At 36.4% G+C, this 15,364-nt stretch overlaps 1 protein-coding gene across 2 annotated transcripts in view; it reads right to left on the bottom strand.

Annotated features, from left to right (window-relative positions):
* Positions 1-15,364, bottom strand: part of ptpn11 (protein tyrosine phosphatase, non-receptor type 11) — a 29,693-nt gene that overhangs the window by 9,302 nt on the left and 5,027 nt on the right. For both annotated transcript variants that reach the window (XM_012962883.3, NM_001016832.2), the window contains 10 exon segments: positions 11,149-11,271; positions 9,777-9,971; positions 9,304-9,496; positions 6,674-6,790; positions 6,484-6,597; positions 4,651-4,747; positions 2,821-2,900; positions 2,576-2,734; positions 2,208-2,339; positions 649-803 (listed from right to left, as the gene is read on the bottom strand). In XM_012962883.3, the coding sequence (XP_012818337.1) occupies positions 649-803; positions 2,208-2,339; positions 2,576-2,734; positions 2,821-2,900; positions 4,651-4,747; positions 6,484-6,597; positions 6,674-6,790; positions 9,304-9,496; positions 9,777-9,971; positions 11,149-11,271 (1,365 nt within the window).

The following is a 15,364-nucleotide window of genomic DNA, read 5'->3' as shown; positions in this document are numbered from 1 at the left end:
TACTTTAAAAAGTTATCTTTTTTGGCACTTTTTGTGCTTGAAAGGGGAAAACTATTTTAATATAAAAGCCTATATTAATTTATATCTGCATTTTAATGACAACCACCTTATCAACTGTGGCAGGTGGTTAGTAAACCAATGCACTGTGCTCATACTGTGTATCTTAAAAAATGTATTTAATATATTCCAAATAATTGACAGCACACAAAAAATCTTGTTAAAAAATAAAATACATTTGCACTGTATTTGTCTGCAATGGTTAGGATCAAATTCATGACAAGTTATACCTGCTGCAGCTAACCCTGTATTTTTACATTAATAATATTTTCTTGCAATGTTTCCAGGTCCATCTATCAATACTATGTCACCAAAGAGCATCTTAAATGGGCATTATAACACTAAAAGAGATAAAGTAACTGCTAAGGACAGCTGTGGTCAGAAAAAAACAATGGCATATATTGCAGGAATTAAATGGTGATAAAAGGAAGAAGAAGTTTTTAACCACTTTATAAAATCAAAAGAAGGGGAATTATCAGTCATTTGTTAATAAATCCATTAGACAAATAAAGGGAGAAGTTAGGGTTTGGTGGTCATTAATGTGTGTGTTTTGACAACAATAACATACTTCCAGCCCTGTACAATCCTTACCTGCAATGAACAACGACAGGCCCAGCATCAGCGATACCATCTTGTTTGTGGTGTACTTCCTCTAAAAAGTCCAAGACTCCACCAGGGTCGGTTGGTACACCATGATCTGGCCATGTTTTAAAATGGTATTGCCATACTGTCCTTTCAGTGTTCCCCTTTAGTGGGGGGAAAAAAACAAAAAAAACAAACTTGTGTTCAGCCATTGGTTGTTTACACAGAACAATAAATGAGCATTTACTTTATCCTAAGACAATACATAATCATAACGCCTGTAACTCCCACATAAAACAGAACTCTTAAAATAAAAATGTCATGCTAGAAATGTATCATTCTAGAAACATTATGGGGGAAATTACACTGTAGTGCAGTGCTGTCCAACTTCTGTGGTACCGAGGGTCAGAATTTTTCTGGTCTACATGGTGGAGGGCCGATAATGGAAGCCTGTTTTGACCACTCCGCTTTTTTAAACTGCACACACTTCAAATCACACCCAGCACAGAAAACCCCAAATGGTTGGTGCTCACTGTAGGAATATCACCCTTAATTTATATGTGAAAGAACTATATTATGTCATATTAAGCCACACCCTTAAATCCATGCCTCCTCCTCCCCTCTGGATAGCACAGCAACCCCCAGCACCTAATTACACACCTTAGGGACCATATAATGACTATTTTCAAATGCTAACAAACTTCCAGAACAAACCCCTGCCAGGTTCGCTTCCCACAGGCAGCATAGGGCAGGCAGAGTATGGCATACACAGGCAGCATAGGGCAGACAGAGTACTGCCTGTGTGTGCCATACTCTCCCTGCCCTACCCTGCCTATGTATGCCATATTCTGCCTGCCCTACCCTGCCTGTGTGTTCCATACACACAGGCAGAATAGGGCAGGCAGTACATACAGGAACACAATTCACTGCTCCTACAGTCGGAGGTGTGAACAATGTGGGTCTGAGCCCGAGGTGTGAATAATGCAGCGATTAAAAGGGGATTAAATATTTAAACAATACAGGGGTTTTCAGCCTAAATCTGAGGTGTAAACCATGCAGGGGGCAGTTAATCTCAGGACCAATACCATTTAAATCTTACACAAAGTTAAGCAGTCTCAGCAGCCTGACAGGTAGGGGCTACACAGAGGGAGGCATCCAGCCTAAAGGCCACCAGTTGGACAGCACTGCTGTAGTGGGTACTAAAGTGAATGATTAAACATTCTCTGTACAGCACTACAAAGAAGTTGGCACTGTAAATAAAGAGAAATAAATACTATTTGTAAGAGACCCTTAAATATTTTAAATAGTTTTATGAACATTTTTATTAAATATTTAATGGAAAATGTATAGAAAAGGGCAAAAATGGATCAGTAAGTACTAATAACTTACAATACAGCATAGCAGTTCACAGCTTTCTATCTGACTGGTTCCTAGAGTAAGTGACCCTAACAACTGCAGGTGGGAGTATAGAAAGCAATAAAAAATAGCAATATAAAGAAATATTGCACACTTTGAAGCTACCTACATTATGTTAGTAAAGACAAAAACAGATAAAAAAAAACACATACTTGCCCAACTTTGGAAAGCTTAAGCTCTCTTAGTATATAGTCATGAGCTGGAGTTTCTTTAACATTCCTCACACGCATCACCCCATATTCTTTCAAAGCAAACTCATCTGGCCAGTACTTTACACATTTACTCTGAAAAACAGGACACAGGAATGCAATTAATGCAAATCTGCAACAATTTTTCTGTTTGCAGCTTCATTGGCTTACTATTGCAGAAATTATATGATCCATATCTGAATCACATTCAGGAGCTGAGTTCCATGGCATGTTGACAAGCTACTAGTTATCAAACTATATACTGTATCTGTCCTAGAAGTACTGCTTCAAGAAGATCAGAATAAAATAGGACTAAACAAAACACAATGCACCTTTCCTCGTTCAACTTCCTTTGTGGTCATGACAATAACTCTGGAATTTTCTTGAAACACCATTCTCCAAAAATCATTCACTGTATTTTGTAGGCAGCCTTGTGTAGCAATGTAGCGTTTCTTGGGTTTGGGATTGTTGCATTTTGTTTCAAATTCAGGCTAAATAAGTCGAAAGGAAAACACACACAAATAAATACCATAACATTGGAAAGAAGAAAAAGGAAATACATATCATATATACTTACCATAATAATGTTAGCATTGATGTAATCAGAGACCTGTTCATTGGGGTCCCCATCGTGAAGCTCAACCCTTGTGTGATCAACTATATGTAAACACAGAGGTAATCAGTTTGTAAGAAATGAGCATCTCAGACAAGTTTTTTTAATTTTCTATATTTACTAATCACTGCAAGAGCAAGATTCCTAACATGGCACTGCTGGAGATTTAACCAAATTGTTTTTTAATCTATATGCACTAAAACAGATTGAACACAAAAAAATGCGAGACAATTTGTAGAAAACATTTGACTTTAAAATAGTTTCTCTTTCTTGGGGACTTTAGACTACAGCATGAAAACAAAAGCTATATAGTTTTGATACATGTTTGTCAGTAGCAGAAGAAATAATAAAAATCACAAACTGAGCCTAAATACACCTGGACATATAAAGTTTGGCTATAACAGTACTTGACAGGAATAACTTTACCCATTGCTGACTTTTCAGTACATCTGCATAGTATCACATAAGCCTCTGCTAACCACCGCAAAACTGGCATAGATTAATCTAAAACAAGTTCCCATAAAAGTACTTCATATCAGAGATGATCCAAAAGAATTGGGCGCCCGAGGCAACCCTTAGCAAACTTCCATTCTTGGTTCCAGTCCTCTGCTGCTGCCTCAGCTGCAAGAAACAAAATCACCAACCCTCCTCAACAGGTCCTTTGCCACTGCTACTGTAACTTGCACTAGCCATCCTTCATCCCCATTGCTTATTGCAAAATCAAGGATCTGAAGGAACAAATATCGCCCTTGGCAGGTGCCTACCCTGACTACCCCTTTGTCCAGTCCTGCTTCATATGAAAGGGACAGACTGCTTATGCATGAGTGCGTGTATTTGTATATACATTTAGGCAATCACCAAAAAGTGGAGATGCATTAAAACAGAACAATTGCCTTCTCAAAACCAAAAGCTATTTCTACTAATGACACAGCACTATGAACACTCACTTTGCTTGCTTGGCACAATAGTTCCTTATAATAGAGTGCTGCTACTACCTCTTTGTGGCTTAGTTGTCTGTTCAGTAATGATTATATATGGTTGCAGTGGGTAAAGAATACATCAACCACAAACCTAGTGCAGGTGAAAATAACAAAAACTAATTAGCACCTAGTCATTTATTATTAACAGAAACCTTCTGCGAGATCTGAAAAATAATTAGCAGCCATAAATTTACTTGTGCTACTGCAATATTATATATCCCACCAGGGTTTCTCTAGTTTTTCTTTCTACGTTAACTTTTTTACTCCAGACGTTTGTAGACAATAAAGCTCAAAGCAAACACACTGTAATAAAAAAGGCTTTTGGTTCAAGTAAAACATCGATTCAAGGCTTTTGGATCAAGGTTCAAAAATACCTGGCATGTCAATTCAAATAAATATATTTTTGTTCTTACCGACAAAAGGAAATCCTCAGACACCATTTAACATAAGACTGCATTACCACAAAGTTATTTCTGGGATTTTAGCACCCCCAAGTTGCATAAAAATAATTTAAAACAGTCATAATTAGATGCTTAACTGGAAAGCTCCAGGTAAAATATGTGGCCAAAAGTATTCCAATAACTGCCTTTCCAACTTCGTATTCCAAAATCAAGGGTATGAACTTGAGTTGGTGTTCTCTTTGCTGCTATAACATTTGCTACTCATCTGGGTAGGCTTTCCACTAGATGTTGGAATATTGTTACTGGGGAGTTTCTTTCTTACTTCATACAGTCCTGCCCTAGTTGAATACCAGCATGATAAATCTCACATCTCTTAACTAACATGGGGCAGAATCAAATCAGTCAGTACTCACAAGGTAATATATTCTTGTATCGGTTCTTATTTTTGTTCTCTTGTCTTTGTCCCTCTTTCCTGCTATACAGCAGTTTGCATTCTTGCTGTTGTAAAGTCTGAAAAACAAATATAACACAAAATAAGTAGTCTCACAGAATTCTTGGGAGGACTTCCCTTAAAGTTAAACCTAATCACACTAATCACAAATTACTGCTATTGGAGATCAAAACTGGCCAGTTAAAAAAAGGAGTCAATGGGATTCTGCCTGCAGATTAATGGGCATAACTACAGTACATATCTAAAATTTATTTTATTCAAATATCCATATTAAAAAAAGCATACACAGGATTCGCCTTACGTGTTTCGCACCCTTCTGGTACTTAGTCATAAGCAGTTATATCCCCATAAGTTCCAAAACAAGACAATTGCAATTGAAAGAGCTCAATGTTTACATATATATTAATTAAAAGACATAACTGCCTAAGAATACGCACAAGGCGGAATCCTCTGGGGTTTTTATTCTTTTTTAATATGGATATCTGAGTAAAATTATTTTTTTAAACTTGTTGTGATGAGTTAGTCATACTTTATTGATACGAACCACACTATTGTCAAACTCTTGAATCCAAGAACTGCTCTGTGGACTGCAGAGCGCACATAATGGCCGTGGGCCAAGACAAGACGAAGAAGTAGCTCTGACTGAATACAGGTAGTTAATTCTACTATAATACATGCTGTATTGCAGGCAAACTAAATAGTGCAAAGCAGTGATGGTGGGTTACTCTTGATTGGGCAAGGCTAAAAGGGGACCATATCAAATCAGGTTTACATGTCTCAGAACAGACAATATAGTCAGAAAAAAAAATCATTGGTGCTTCTACTTTATTATTAAAAAAGGCAGTGTGTTTTCTGCAGCACATAAGAAAACTTATTCTGGGTTCTAACACATCTAATTCAGACAGGAGTTCACAAAGCCATCTCAAATGTAAAGAGACAGTCCATTTGGTAATGAGTTCATTTACAAAGAACCACTATTTAAATACACTGGAAGCATGTTGCGGGGACATCAGACTTCCATATTGCTGCAGTTAGTTTTATGCATCGATAAGCAGCTGGATAATTAAATTGTAATTAAAGTTTTTTGTAGGTGTGGTAGCCCTTATGTTGCACATAAGGTTTTAACTACATTAATTACTTCTGCTGCCTTCAGAGGCTTTACTACAATTAAGGTTATGTATGAAAGCCTGTATTTGGAGATCTCTTCCTCTTTTCCTGTGTGTTAGTTCACTGTGTCTTTTCATTTAGGAACTTTCATTAAGCAGCGAATATAAACTACCTGCAATTTGTGTCATACACTGCAGTACAACCTAAGGAGTGCAGATCTAGATTACTGAGAGAATACTGCAATGCTGCAAAGTGTCCTGGGAAGGGGTATAAATAGCATGTCTTTAGTAGGAAAAAATTAAATTATATGCACGTTACAAAGACAAACATTAATAAAAAAAAACATCCTTAGTGCTTTTAAAGTCTGTAAAATTAAATGCTTTATCAGTAATCTTTCAAAATGTAATTACTGCAGCAATGGAACAAAAATGATGCAGAATCTACTTCTCTATACACATAAATCAATGGCCCCTCTTATTTTCATCTTTGTGTCCTAACAATCTATGATTGTGTTTGTTTGGAGAAATTAACTCCATAGCATATTGACTTTAATTATCATTAAAGGAAACTGATGGGGAGCATTCTAATGTTAAGCATCAAACCGTAACTGCAAATGAATATAAAAAAAACCACACAAATAACAGGCCAAACAGAGGGTAACAAATTGGACACAATACTATAAAAGTACCTCAAATTCTTCCCAGAATCCTTGCTTAAATTTATCTGCAGTCTCTGCTGGCTTGCTAAGTTCCTTTACCCGGCTTTCAATTTCTGCAGCATTAATCCGCGTTGTGTTCAGTGGCTAAAAGAAAAGCTAAATTCTTAGCATATGGGTAAATAGGTACAAGGGGTTAATTGTCATGTTTAATTAGTCTTACCTGTTTTAGCTGCAGTACAGTTCCTAAAGTCTCAACCATAGGATTTTTTTTATAATGTTCCACGAGATCTGTCAGAGAGTCAAATTTCTCTCCCCCTCCAACATCATATTTTAAATCCTGGAGAAAGCAGAAAAAAAATGCAAGGTATCTGCATAATACAATAATTCAATATACTAAGGGGCTGATTTACTAACCCACGAATCCGACCCGAATTGGAAAAGTTCCGACTTGAAAACGAACATTTTGCGACTTTTTCGTATGTTTTGCGATTTTTTCGGATTCTGTACGAATTTTTCGTTACCAATACGATTTTTGCGTAAAAATGCGAGTTTTTCGTATCCATTCCGAAAGTTGCATAAAAAGTTGCGCATTTTTCGTAGCGTTAAAACTTACGCGAAAAGTTGCGCATTTTTCGTAGCGTTATAACTTAACGCTACGAAAAATGCGCAACTTTTCGCGTAAGTTTTAACGCTACGCAAAATGCGCAACTTTTTACGCAACTTTCGTAATGGATAGGAAAACTCGCGTTTTTACGCAAAAATCGTATTGGATCCGAAAAATTCGTAAAGAATCCGAAAAAATCGCAAAGTACCGATCATTACGAAAAAAACGCAATCGGACTCCATTCGACCCGTTCGTGGGTAAGTAAATCAGCCCCTAAGTTTGTGTCTCCTGGTTATGAATTATTTCAAAAGCCCAATCTAGTGTAGTAATAATTTGTGCTAAAACCACCAACAGAATGTGGCTAATATTAACCCCTTGAATGGGAACTAGTTTAACATACAACTTCGACCAGGCATACCCACATGGAAGCCTATGACATGGACATAAATACGGTTGACAGCAATTTATGCCACCATAAAGAGGGAAGGCTACAAAATTACCTTCCAGTTCCCATAAGGGAAGAATGTAGGGCCCTGCTGCAAAATATCAGGATGATATAGCACAGAGGAGGTCCATGACCATATAAAAGGCAAGACGGTAAAGAATGAATGCTTATATAAAGGTCATGGAACTCCCCCAAGTGACATCTAACATTCTCAGATTGTGTTATTTTTTATATGAAGCAGGTTTATATAAGTCATGTGACATATGACATCAAGCTTTTTTTTTTTATCTTATGAAACAAAAAGCAAAATTATATAGTAAATAATGTACCCGGTACAGGTATTGTAAAGTATAAGGAAATTATAAGTTACTGAGGAGATCCATGACCATATAAAAGCACAAGGCTAAAGGCAGAGTGCTTTTATACAGATTATGGAATTCTGAGGGGACTTCTAATGTCCTCATATTTTACTACAGGGGGAACAGTATTTACATTATTATTTATAATACACAAATTTCTGTGAGTCATGCGACTAATTATATCACTAAGCAGTGATTATAACTGATGACATCACTAAGCACTATTTACAATGATATAATTAATACCAGGAGTGAGATTATCAATAATTGTCCTGCCACCTAAAACCAGCAGATATGCCACAATTAATGAGAACTGTATCTTCAGCAGTCACAGAAGTTGAAAGAGATTTTTTTCCCCCTCTCTATTTGCTCCAGTCACAATTTATCAATGTGCAAATTTGCTTGTGGAGGAAAAAAAACAAACGTGCAACAATATGGTTTTCTATTTACTATAAATATAAGGAATGAACCAAATCCACAGATTTAGGATTCATCTGAAGACTAAATACACATCAAAAAAATTAACCAAATCCATATGCAAATAAGCAAGTGGCATACGAAAAAAATGGTCACCCTTAGTTTACAGTTATCTAAAGTCATGTAATATTAAAGGGATAATTAGGCCAGACATTGACACACACATAATTATATATATTGTATATATAACAAAATCGCGCCTATTTCACATTAGTTTTTCTTCAACAGAAACTGTTCACATTTACTGTGAACAGGAAAAAAGGGCTTGATTCCAAGATGAAATTAAATGGCTTTGCTATACTAAAACTTAAATCATAATAATGCAGTCAAAAGGATGAATATCCCTGCAATACTGCCAAGATTCATATCTATGGTTCCCTAACCTAATTTGTAACAGAGTAAAATATTACTTGAGTGTGTCAGCATTCAGCAAATGAATGACTTTAGTTGCACATTTTCTTTCTCTAAAGCAGGCTTGACCAGTCTCTCTAGATGAAGGTTTATGGCCAGATATTTTTACACCTTAACATTTGTAATATAATTATAAATATTAATGAAATTGCCAGCTTGCTCTGCAGAACTGTACAAGAGAAGTGTGTATACCTCCAGCGCCGGATTTCTTATCTGGGTGCCCCGAGGCTGCCCCCATTGCCCTCTCCCTGCGCATGCGCAAATAGCTGTCGTGGACAGCATCACTATGCAGCAGACAAAATGTAAAAAATCTGCCAGTTGAACAATACAGCATTTTAACTAACAATAATAAGGGGGGAAATATCAAATATCCAACTAGGCCAGCACAGAAATTAATTGAGGTTGCATTTAAGTACTCAAGATATCAAATAACATATTGATCTTTAATTAATCTTTAACATTAGTCACACTATTTAAGTCTTTAGTAAGAAGGTGGAATTGTTGTGCATTAATTAGGACAACATAAATATAAGCCCTTCAAATAGGATGTGTACCTGGCATCGTATCATAACATGTGTCACCTTGGACTTTCCATCATTGCTTTCTGCTTTGTCATCACCTGTCCGTACCGAAAGGACAAAATCTCCAGGGTGGCTTTGGCTTTCCCGCACCAGAAAGCTTCCATGTTTACCTTTCTCTGTCAACAGCTTCTCTGCTTCTTTCCCTGAAAGATGCCCATGGAACCACCTGCAGCCATATAATGTAAATTAACATAACAACAAAGACTTCCAAAAAGTAAATCATCTTTATCAATAAAGGCTTTTAACAGGCTAGGCTATTATGCTCTACAAGTGGATCAATAGATTTATCAATATTACCGTTTCAGGAGATCCACTTCTCAAGTGCATATTCTTAAACTGGAGACTAATTCATAAGGTAATACAAAGAATTTGAGAAGGACTTTGAAGGTTAATACATGAAAGAAAAGTCAAAACATGTGTCAAGGTGAAAAACAGAGCTCTCTCACCTCTCAGATGTTGGGTCTGCACAGTTTAGTGGATATTTCAGTTCAATAACATCACCATTCTTTTCTTTCAGTTGCCCATGGTGTTCCATATAATACTGAACAAGTTCAGCCAATGTTGCAAACTTTTCCCCTCCATACAAGTCATAATAATCCCCAGTATTCTGTATTTTTATGTGTGTCACAGCTCCGTTCCGCCTAAAATGCAAAATGCAGTTAATTTAAGTAGAGACAGACAGAAGAGACATGAAGAGTGGCCTTTAAATTTACTTTTAGTATGATATAGAGCAGTTCTCCAACCAGTGTCTTGTGAGCAACAGGTTGCTCACCACCCCCTTTGATGTTGCTCCCAGTGGCCTCAAAGTAGGTGCCAGTTTTTTAATTTCTGGCTTGGAGGCGTGTTGTGGAAGCACAGAAACACAATTTTAAACCAAGGAGACCTACTGCTCCTCATTTGGTATCCCCAAAGTGTTGGCTCACCAACACTTTTTACACCTGAGTGTAGCTCACAAGTAAAAAAAAGCTTGTGGATCCCTAATGTAGAGAGTGTTTTTCTGAGACAATTTGCAATTGGTCTTAATTTTTTATTTGCAGTTTTTAAATTTAGTTTTTTGTTCAGAAACAAAAAAATATTTTCCCTTTTATATTATAAACAGAGTGAGAGACTAGCATGGTTTTTCTTTCAATCTGTGTAATCCAGTATGTATGTGTAAGGTCAGATACTAATCATGCAGCTTTTCTACTGTCCTCTGATATTTTGCAACAGACAATGGGTGAAATAACAGCGAAGTATTATGTAAAACATGCATTGTAATTTATTGTATAGTAAAATTAGTTAGACTGCATATTTACGTGAAATAATGGCTCTTCCCTTTTCACTTTACACAGAGTAAAATATCAACTCTACATGCAAAAACGATGATGTGCAACTAGTATGATGTTACATATACCAATTACATGGAGAAAAACTAAACAGCAATTACAGCTTTCTTAACTGCTTTTTAAAAAATCCAGTGGATTAAGCGGTTTTACAGTGCTGCAATATATGTTTGGAAATATATCTACTAGTGTGTAATGTGCATTAAATTTGAGGACTACTTAAACAAATTTGGTCCAGCCGTCAGAGCGAGAGAACATAATTAATAACAATTTATACCTAATATTGTGAGTTATAAGATCACATATAGTAAAGTTGCCAGATGGGAAAACTTCCAGAAAATCCAGATAGAAAGGCTGCATTAGTTCCAAATTAAATATAATCAGTGCAGCTCAGAAATATACACTTATTAGAAGTGATCTTGTAACCATAACATTTAGATCTAATGCACATTGGTGTATTATAGAAGAAGATGGATTCAATTAACTGCATACGCACCTCACAGACAATGTGAAATCTCCTGGATTACTCTTACTGGGGCGAGCTAAGAAACTTCCATCCACTCCTCGGGTAAGTAGCAAATTTTCTGCTTCAACACCAGTGATATTAGGGTGAAACCACCTAGACCACAAAGATATGCAAGAGGAAAATCAGCTTCTAAGAAATAATTAGCATCTTTCCTTCACTTTTTAGGGTAATTTGTGCTTGACCTGCATTAAAAAAATGACAACATTACAGCCTCTCTTCCTTATATGCAAGGACCATGCCTGGCCATTAAATCACCTTTAATCATACTTGTAGGGAAGACTATAAACTGCTACTTGGCAAATATGGCCAGCAACCAGAAAGTAAGTTGGCAGTGAAGCTAGATTAACTATAATAACTACTTATACTATGTGGCCTAATGTACTGGCAAATATTGTATGGCTGAAAGTATCCATCCAACCCTCTTAAAGGAAACAGTTCAGTGTAAAAGTTAAACTAGGTGAATAGATAGGCTGTGCTATATAACTTAGTATATTGAAAACATTTTTTATTTTGCACAGCCTATCTATTTACCCAGTTCTATTTTACACTGAACTGTTATTTTAAAGGAACAGTAACACCAAACAATGAAAGTGTAAAAAAGTAATTACAATATAATATACTGTTGCCCTGCATTGCTACAACTGGTGTGTTTGCCTCAGAAAGACTACTATAGTTTATATAAGTTAGCTGCTGTGTAGCCATGGGGGCAGCCATTCAATGGAGAAAAGGCACAGGTTACTTAACAGATAACAGATAAACCCCCATTATATGGGGCTTATCTACTAGTTATCTGCTATGTAATCTGTGCCTTTTCTCCTTTTTTCCAGCTTGAATGGCTGCCCCCATGGCTTCACAGCAGCTTATTTATATTGTAGCTTTTCTGTAGCAAAAACACCAGTTTTTTTTTTTGCAGAGCAACAGCACATTATATTTTAATTACTTTAAAACACTTTAATTTTTTGATGTTACTGTTCCTTTAAAATGCACATCTCAGGGTTAACATTGACAGCTAAGTTCCAGACTGTCTCTGGAAGTAATGTTAGGACAAAAATATTCATTGAGTTTTTCTGTGAACGGCCATACACAAGCCTAACATTACTATGTGCAATGCCATAAGCTTACAGAAGTAGTGTAAAGATGTATCTCAGTGGAAATTAAAGTCTACAGAACTAATATATTGCTGTAAATTGATGTTTGCTCATAAATGGCTTACATTCACAAGGCATTCGATACAAGCTACAGCTCTGTAGTATTTTCATATTTTAAATAATACAGTCAAACAGTTTCTACGCTGCTGCATTTTGCACAGCGTTGCAGTCCCCTCCAATTCTAATGTACTTCTATGGCTGCATTCCCTGGATTTTGTCCCATTTCCCTTAAAACATCAGCATTGTCATTTTTCCACACCAATTCTTCAGTCAAACCTCAATTTTATATCCCCTCCATTCTATGTTTTTTTTTTATTTTGCATTTAGTATAACAATGTACAAAGGTGTACCTTTTGGGGTTTCCCATGGTGCAGGGTTGGTATGAAATATAATTCAGGCACATATATAAAAACAATTAAAAATAAAGAAAGAGGGGGGGAAGGGAGTAAAGAGGGAGGGGTGAGAGAGGAAAGAAAAGTAGGAATGGAACATGGGTATAACTTGGGGATAAAATCTTGTGGATAGTTCTTTTATCAGTCATCATTTTTGCAGGCCTAAGGTTCGGGTTACTATTAGAGGTAGAAGATTTTGAGGAGGGTATTCTTGGGGGCTGTTGTGGTTAGCCCTATAGGTTTATTGGAATATTCCGGTAAGTCATCCAGGGAGCCCAAATTTTATTGTGGGTTTTTTGCTATCCTGTTGAAATGCTTGCAAGACTTTCCATAATTAACAGATTGTCCAGTCTGGAGTTTATATCCAATGTTGATTTCCAGGCTTTGGCTATTGTTTGTTTTGCTGCAGAGAAAAAATATGGGTAGTTAGTTTCCTCAGGTATTTATTGCCACCAGAAATGTTTTTGTTCAACAGAGCTTCTGCTGGGTTCTTCCGTAGTGATAGGCCTGTGACAGCCGTAATTAAAGTGTACATTCTTATCCAATAGCGGACTGCGACTGGGCAATCCCACCAAGTATGTATAAAGGTGCCTTGTTGGTTGCATGCTCGGAAGCATAATGGTGATGCGGATGGGTACCAATTAGATATTCTGGTAGGTACCAGATACCATTGATGTAGGATCTTTTGAGAAGTCTCTTGTATCAGTACATTTATGGAGCATGTTACCGAGTCTTTAAAGATGTCCAGCCAGGTGGCTTCATCAAAGCAAAAATTTAACCATTCTATGGTTCCATTCTATATGTAACCATTCATTATAAGCTAGAGAGGGATTTGCAGGCATTTTCAGGATTTATTGCAAATAAATCTTTAGTTTCTCCAAGTCTTTACTTTTTTTTTTTTCTTCACTGCAAAACTTAAACGTTAAGTGACTCCTCACAACCCCAGTCACTTCTTATTCTGCATTTATGACATCACAAAAAGTCACATACGCAATGTCTAAAAGGGCAGTATACCCCCATTTTCAACATTAGTTCAGAGAATAAGGCTTGTGCTGAACAAAGTTTTTACTTATTGATCTCAGTATTTCACGGAGAAGCCCTCTGAAAAAAAAACCCTACCTTTGCCTAACTGCAGCCTAATAGGCTGTGAGATAAGGAGCAGCTGACTATACAAAGGGCTTCTCAGTGGATTGCTGATTTATTTTGATTGTGCCACCAGGAAGCTGAATGTGACTTGTAATTTCATATGTTTCCCTGTTCAAAGCAAGAAATAACAAAAAACATACATATGTATTCATTAAAATAGGCAAAATTATATTTAACATAAGATTAAAAAAAATGTCTACAGTTCTACACAAAATGATACACACATACACCCACCTAAAACCCACACACATATCAGGAACTAAACAGCTGTACAGCATGCCAGACTCTTTCTTAACCATGCCCTGTAAAGGAAGGCATAGTGTTCACACTTCCACTGTTACAGCATATGCAGCATTATTACAGCACAGCTGTACTTTTAGCAAAGCTTCCCACTGCAAATAAAATGCTAATATCAGCTAATCCTATGATGCTAATATCAAGTGATCCCTGTACTAAACGCAAAATGATTATATCAGAAATGTAACAAAACATAAAGTAAGTTATATATTTTAACTACAATAAGTATTCTGTGTGCAAATACATAATTTTGGACTTATTCTGGCCCATCCACTTCTTAAAGGAACAGTAACACCAAAAAATTAAAGTGTTTTAAAGTAATTAAAATATAATGTACAGTTGCCCTGCACTGGTAAAACTGGTAAGTTTGCAACAGAAACGCTACTATAGTTTATATAAATGAGCTGCTATGTCAACACGGGGGCAGCCATTGAAGCTGGGAAAAAGGAGAAAAGGCACAGGCACATATCAGATAACATAAGCTTTGTAGAATATAATGGGGTTTTATCTGTTATCTGCTAAGTAACCTGTGCCTTTTCTCCTGTAAATGGCTGCCCCCATGGCTACACAGAAGCTTTATTATATAAACTATAGTAGTCTTTCTAAGGAAAACACACCAGTTGTACCAGTACAGGGCAGCATTACATTATAAAGTAATTACTTTTATACACTTTCATTTTTTGGTGTTACTGTCCCTTTAACACAAACAGTTTTACAAAAGTGCCTACAAAACCTAATTTTTGTGCACTTAGCCAAGAGTGCATGTAACTATACATCCGAGACAGATTTCTGAAACAAAAGGCAAGAATCTGTATTGTTCTTTTAAACAGACAATATGCTATTAAATGTGTATATGTTCTCATATATAGCACTTTTGCCAAAAACCAAATCTGGAAACCGGCAAAAAAATAAATTTATAAAAATGTTGTTTGCTTGTTGGACATACAGACATAGGTATGTTGTGTACATAGATGATCAGCGAAAATTATAATGCTGCAGCTCCCTCTAGCTGAGATTTACAGGAAAATTATAGAAAGCAACTGTAATCAAACAGAATGATGTTATAAATGTTAGACAAACCAAAAGATAGTTTTCACTTACTTTCTGAATACTGAACTGGAATATATATATTAGCACTTTGGTACTAGGCCTTTATGTTAGCTTAAATGGGCCACAAATAATTATGTGCAACAAAACTGGCAG

Source organism: Xenopus tropicalis, chromosome 1, assembly GCF_000004195.4.
Source record: "Xenopus tropicalis strain Nigerian chromosome 1, UCB_Xtro_10.0, whole genome shotgun sequence".
In the NCBI taxonomy this organism is placed as follows: domain Eukaryota; kingdom Metazoa; phylum Chordata; class Amphibia; order Anura; family Pipidae; genus Xenopus; species Xenopus tropicalis.
The sequence above is the reverse complement of the archived record's forward strand: the minus strand, read 5'-3'. Positions and strand labels throughout refer to the sequence as shown.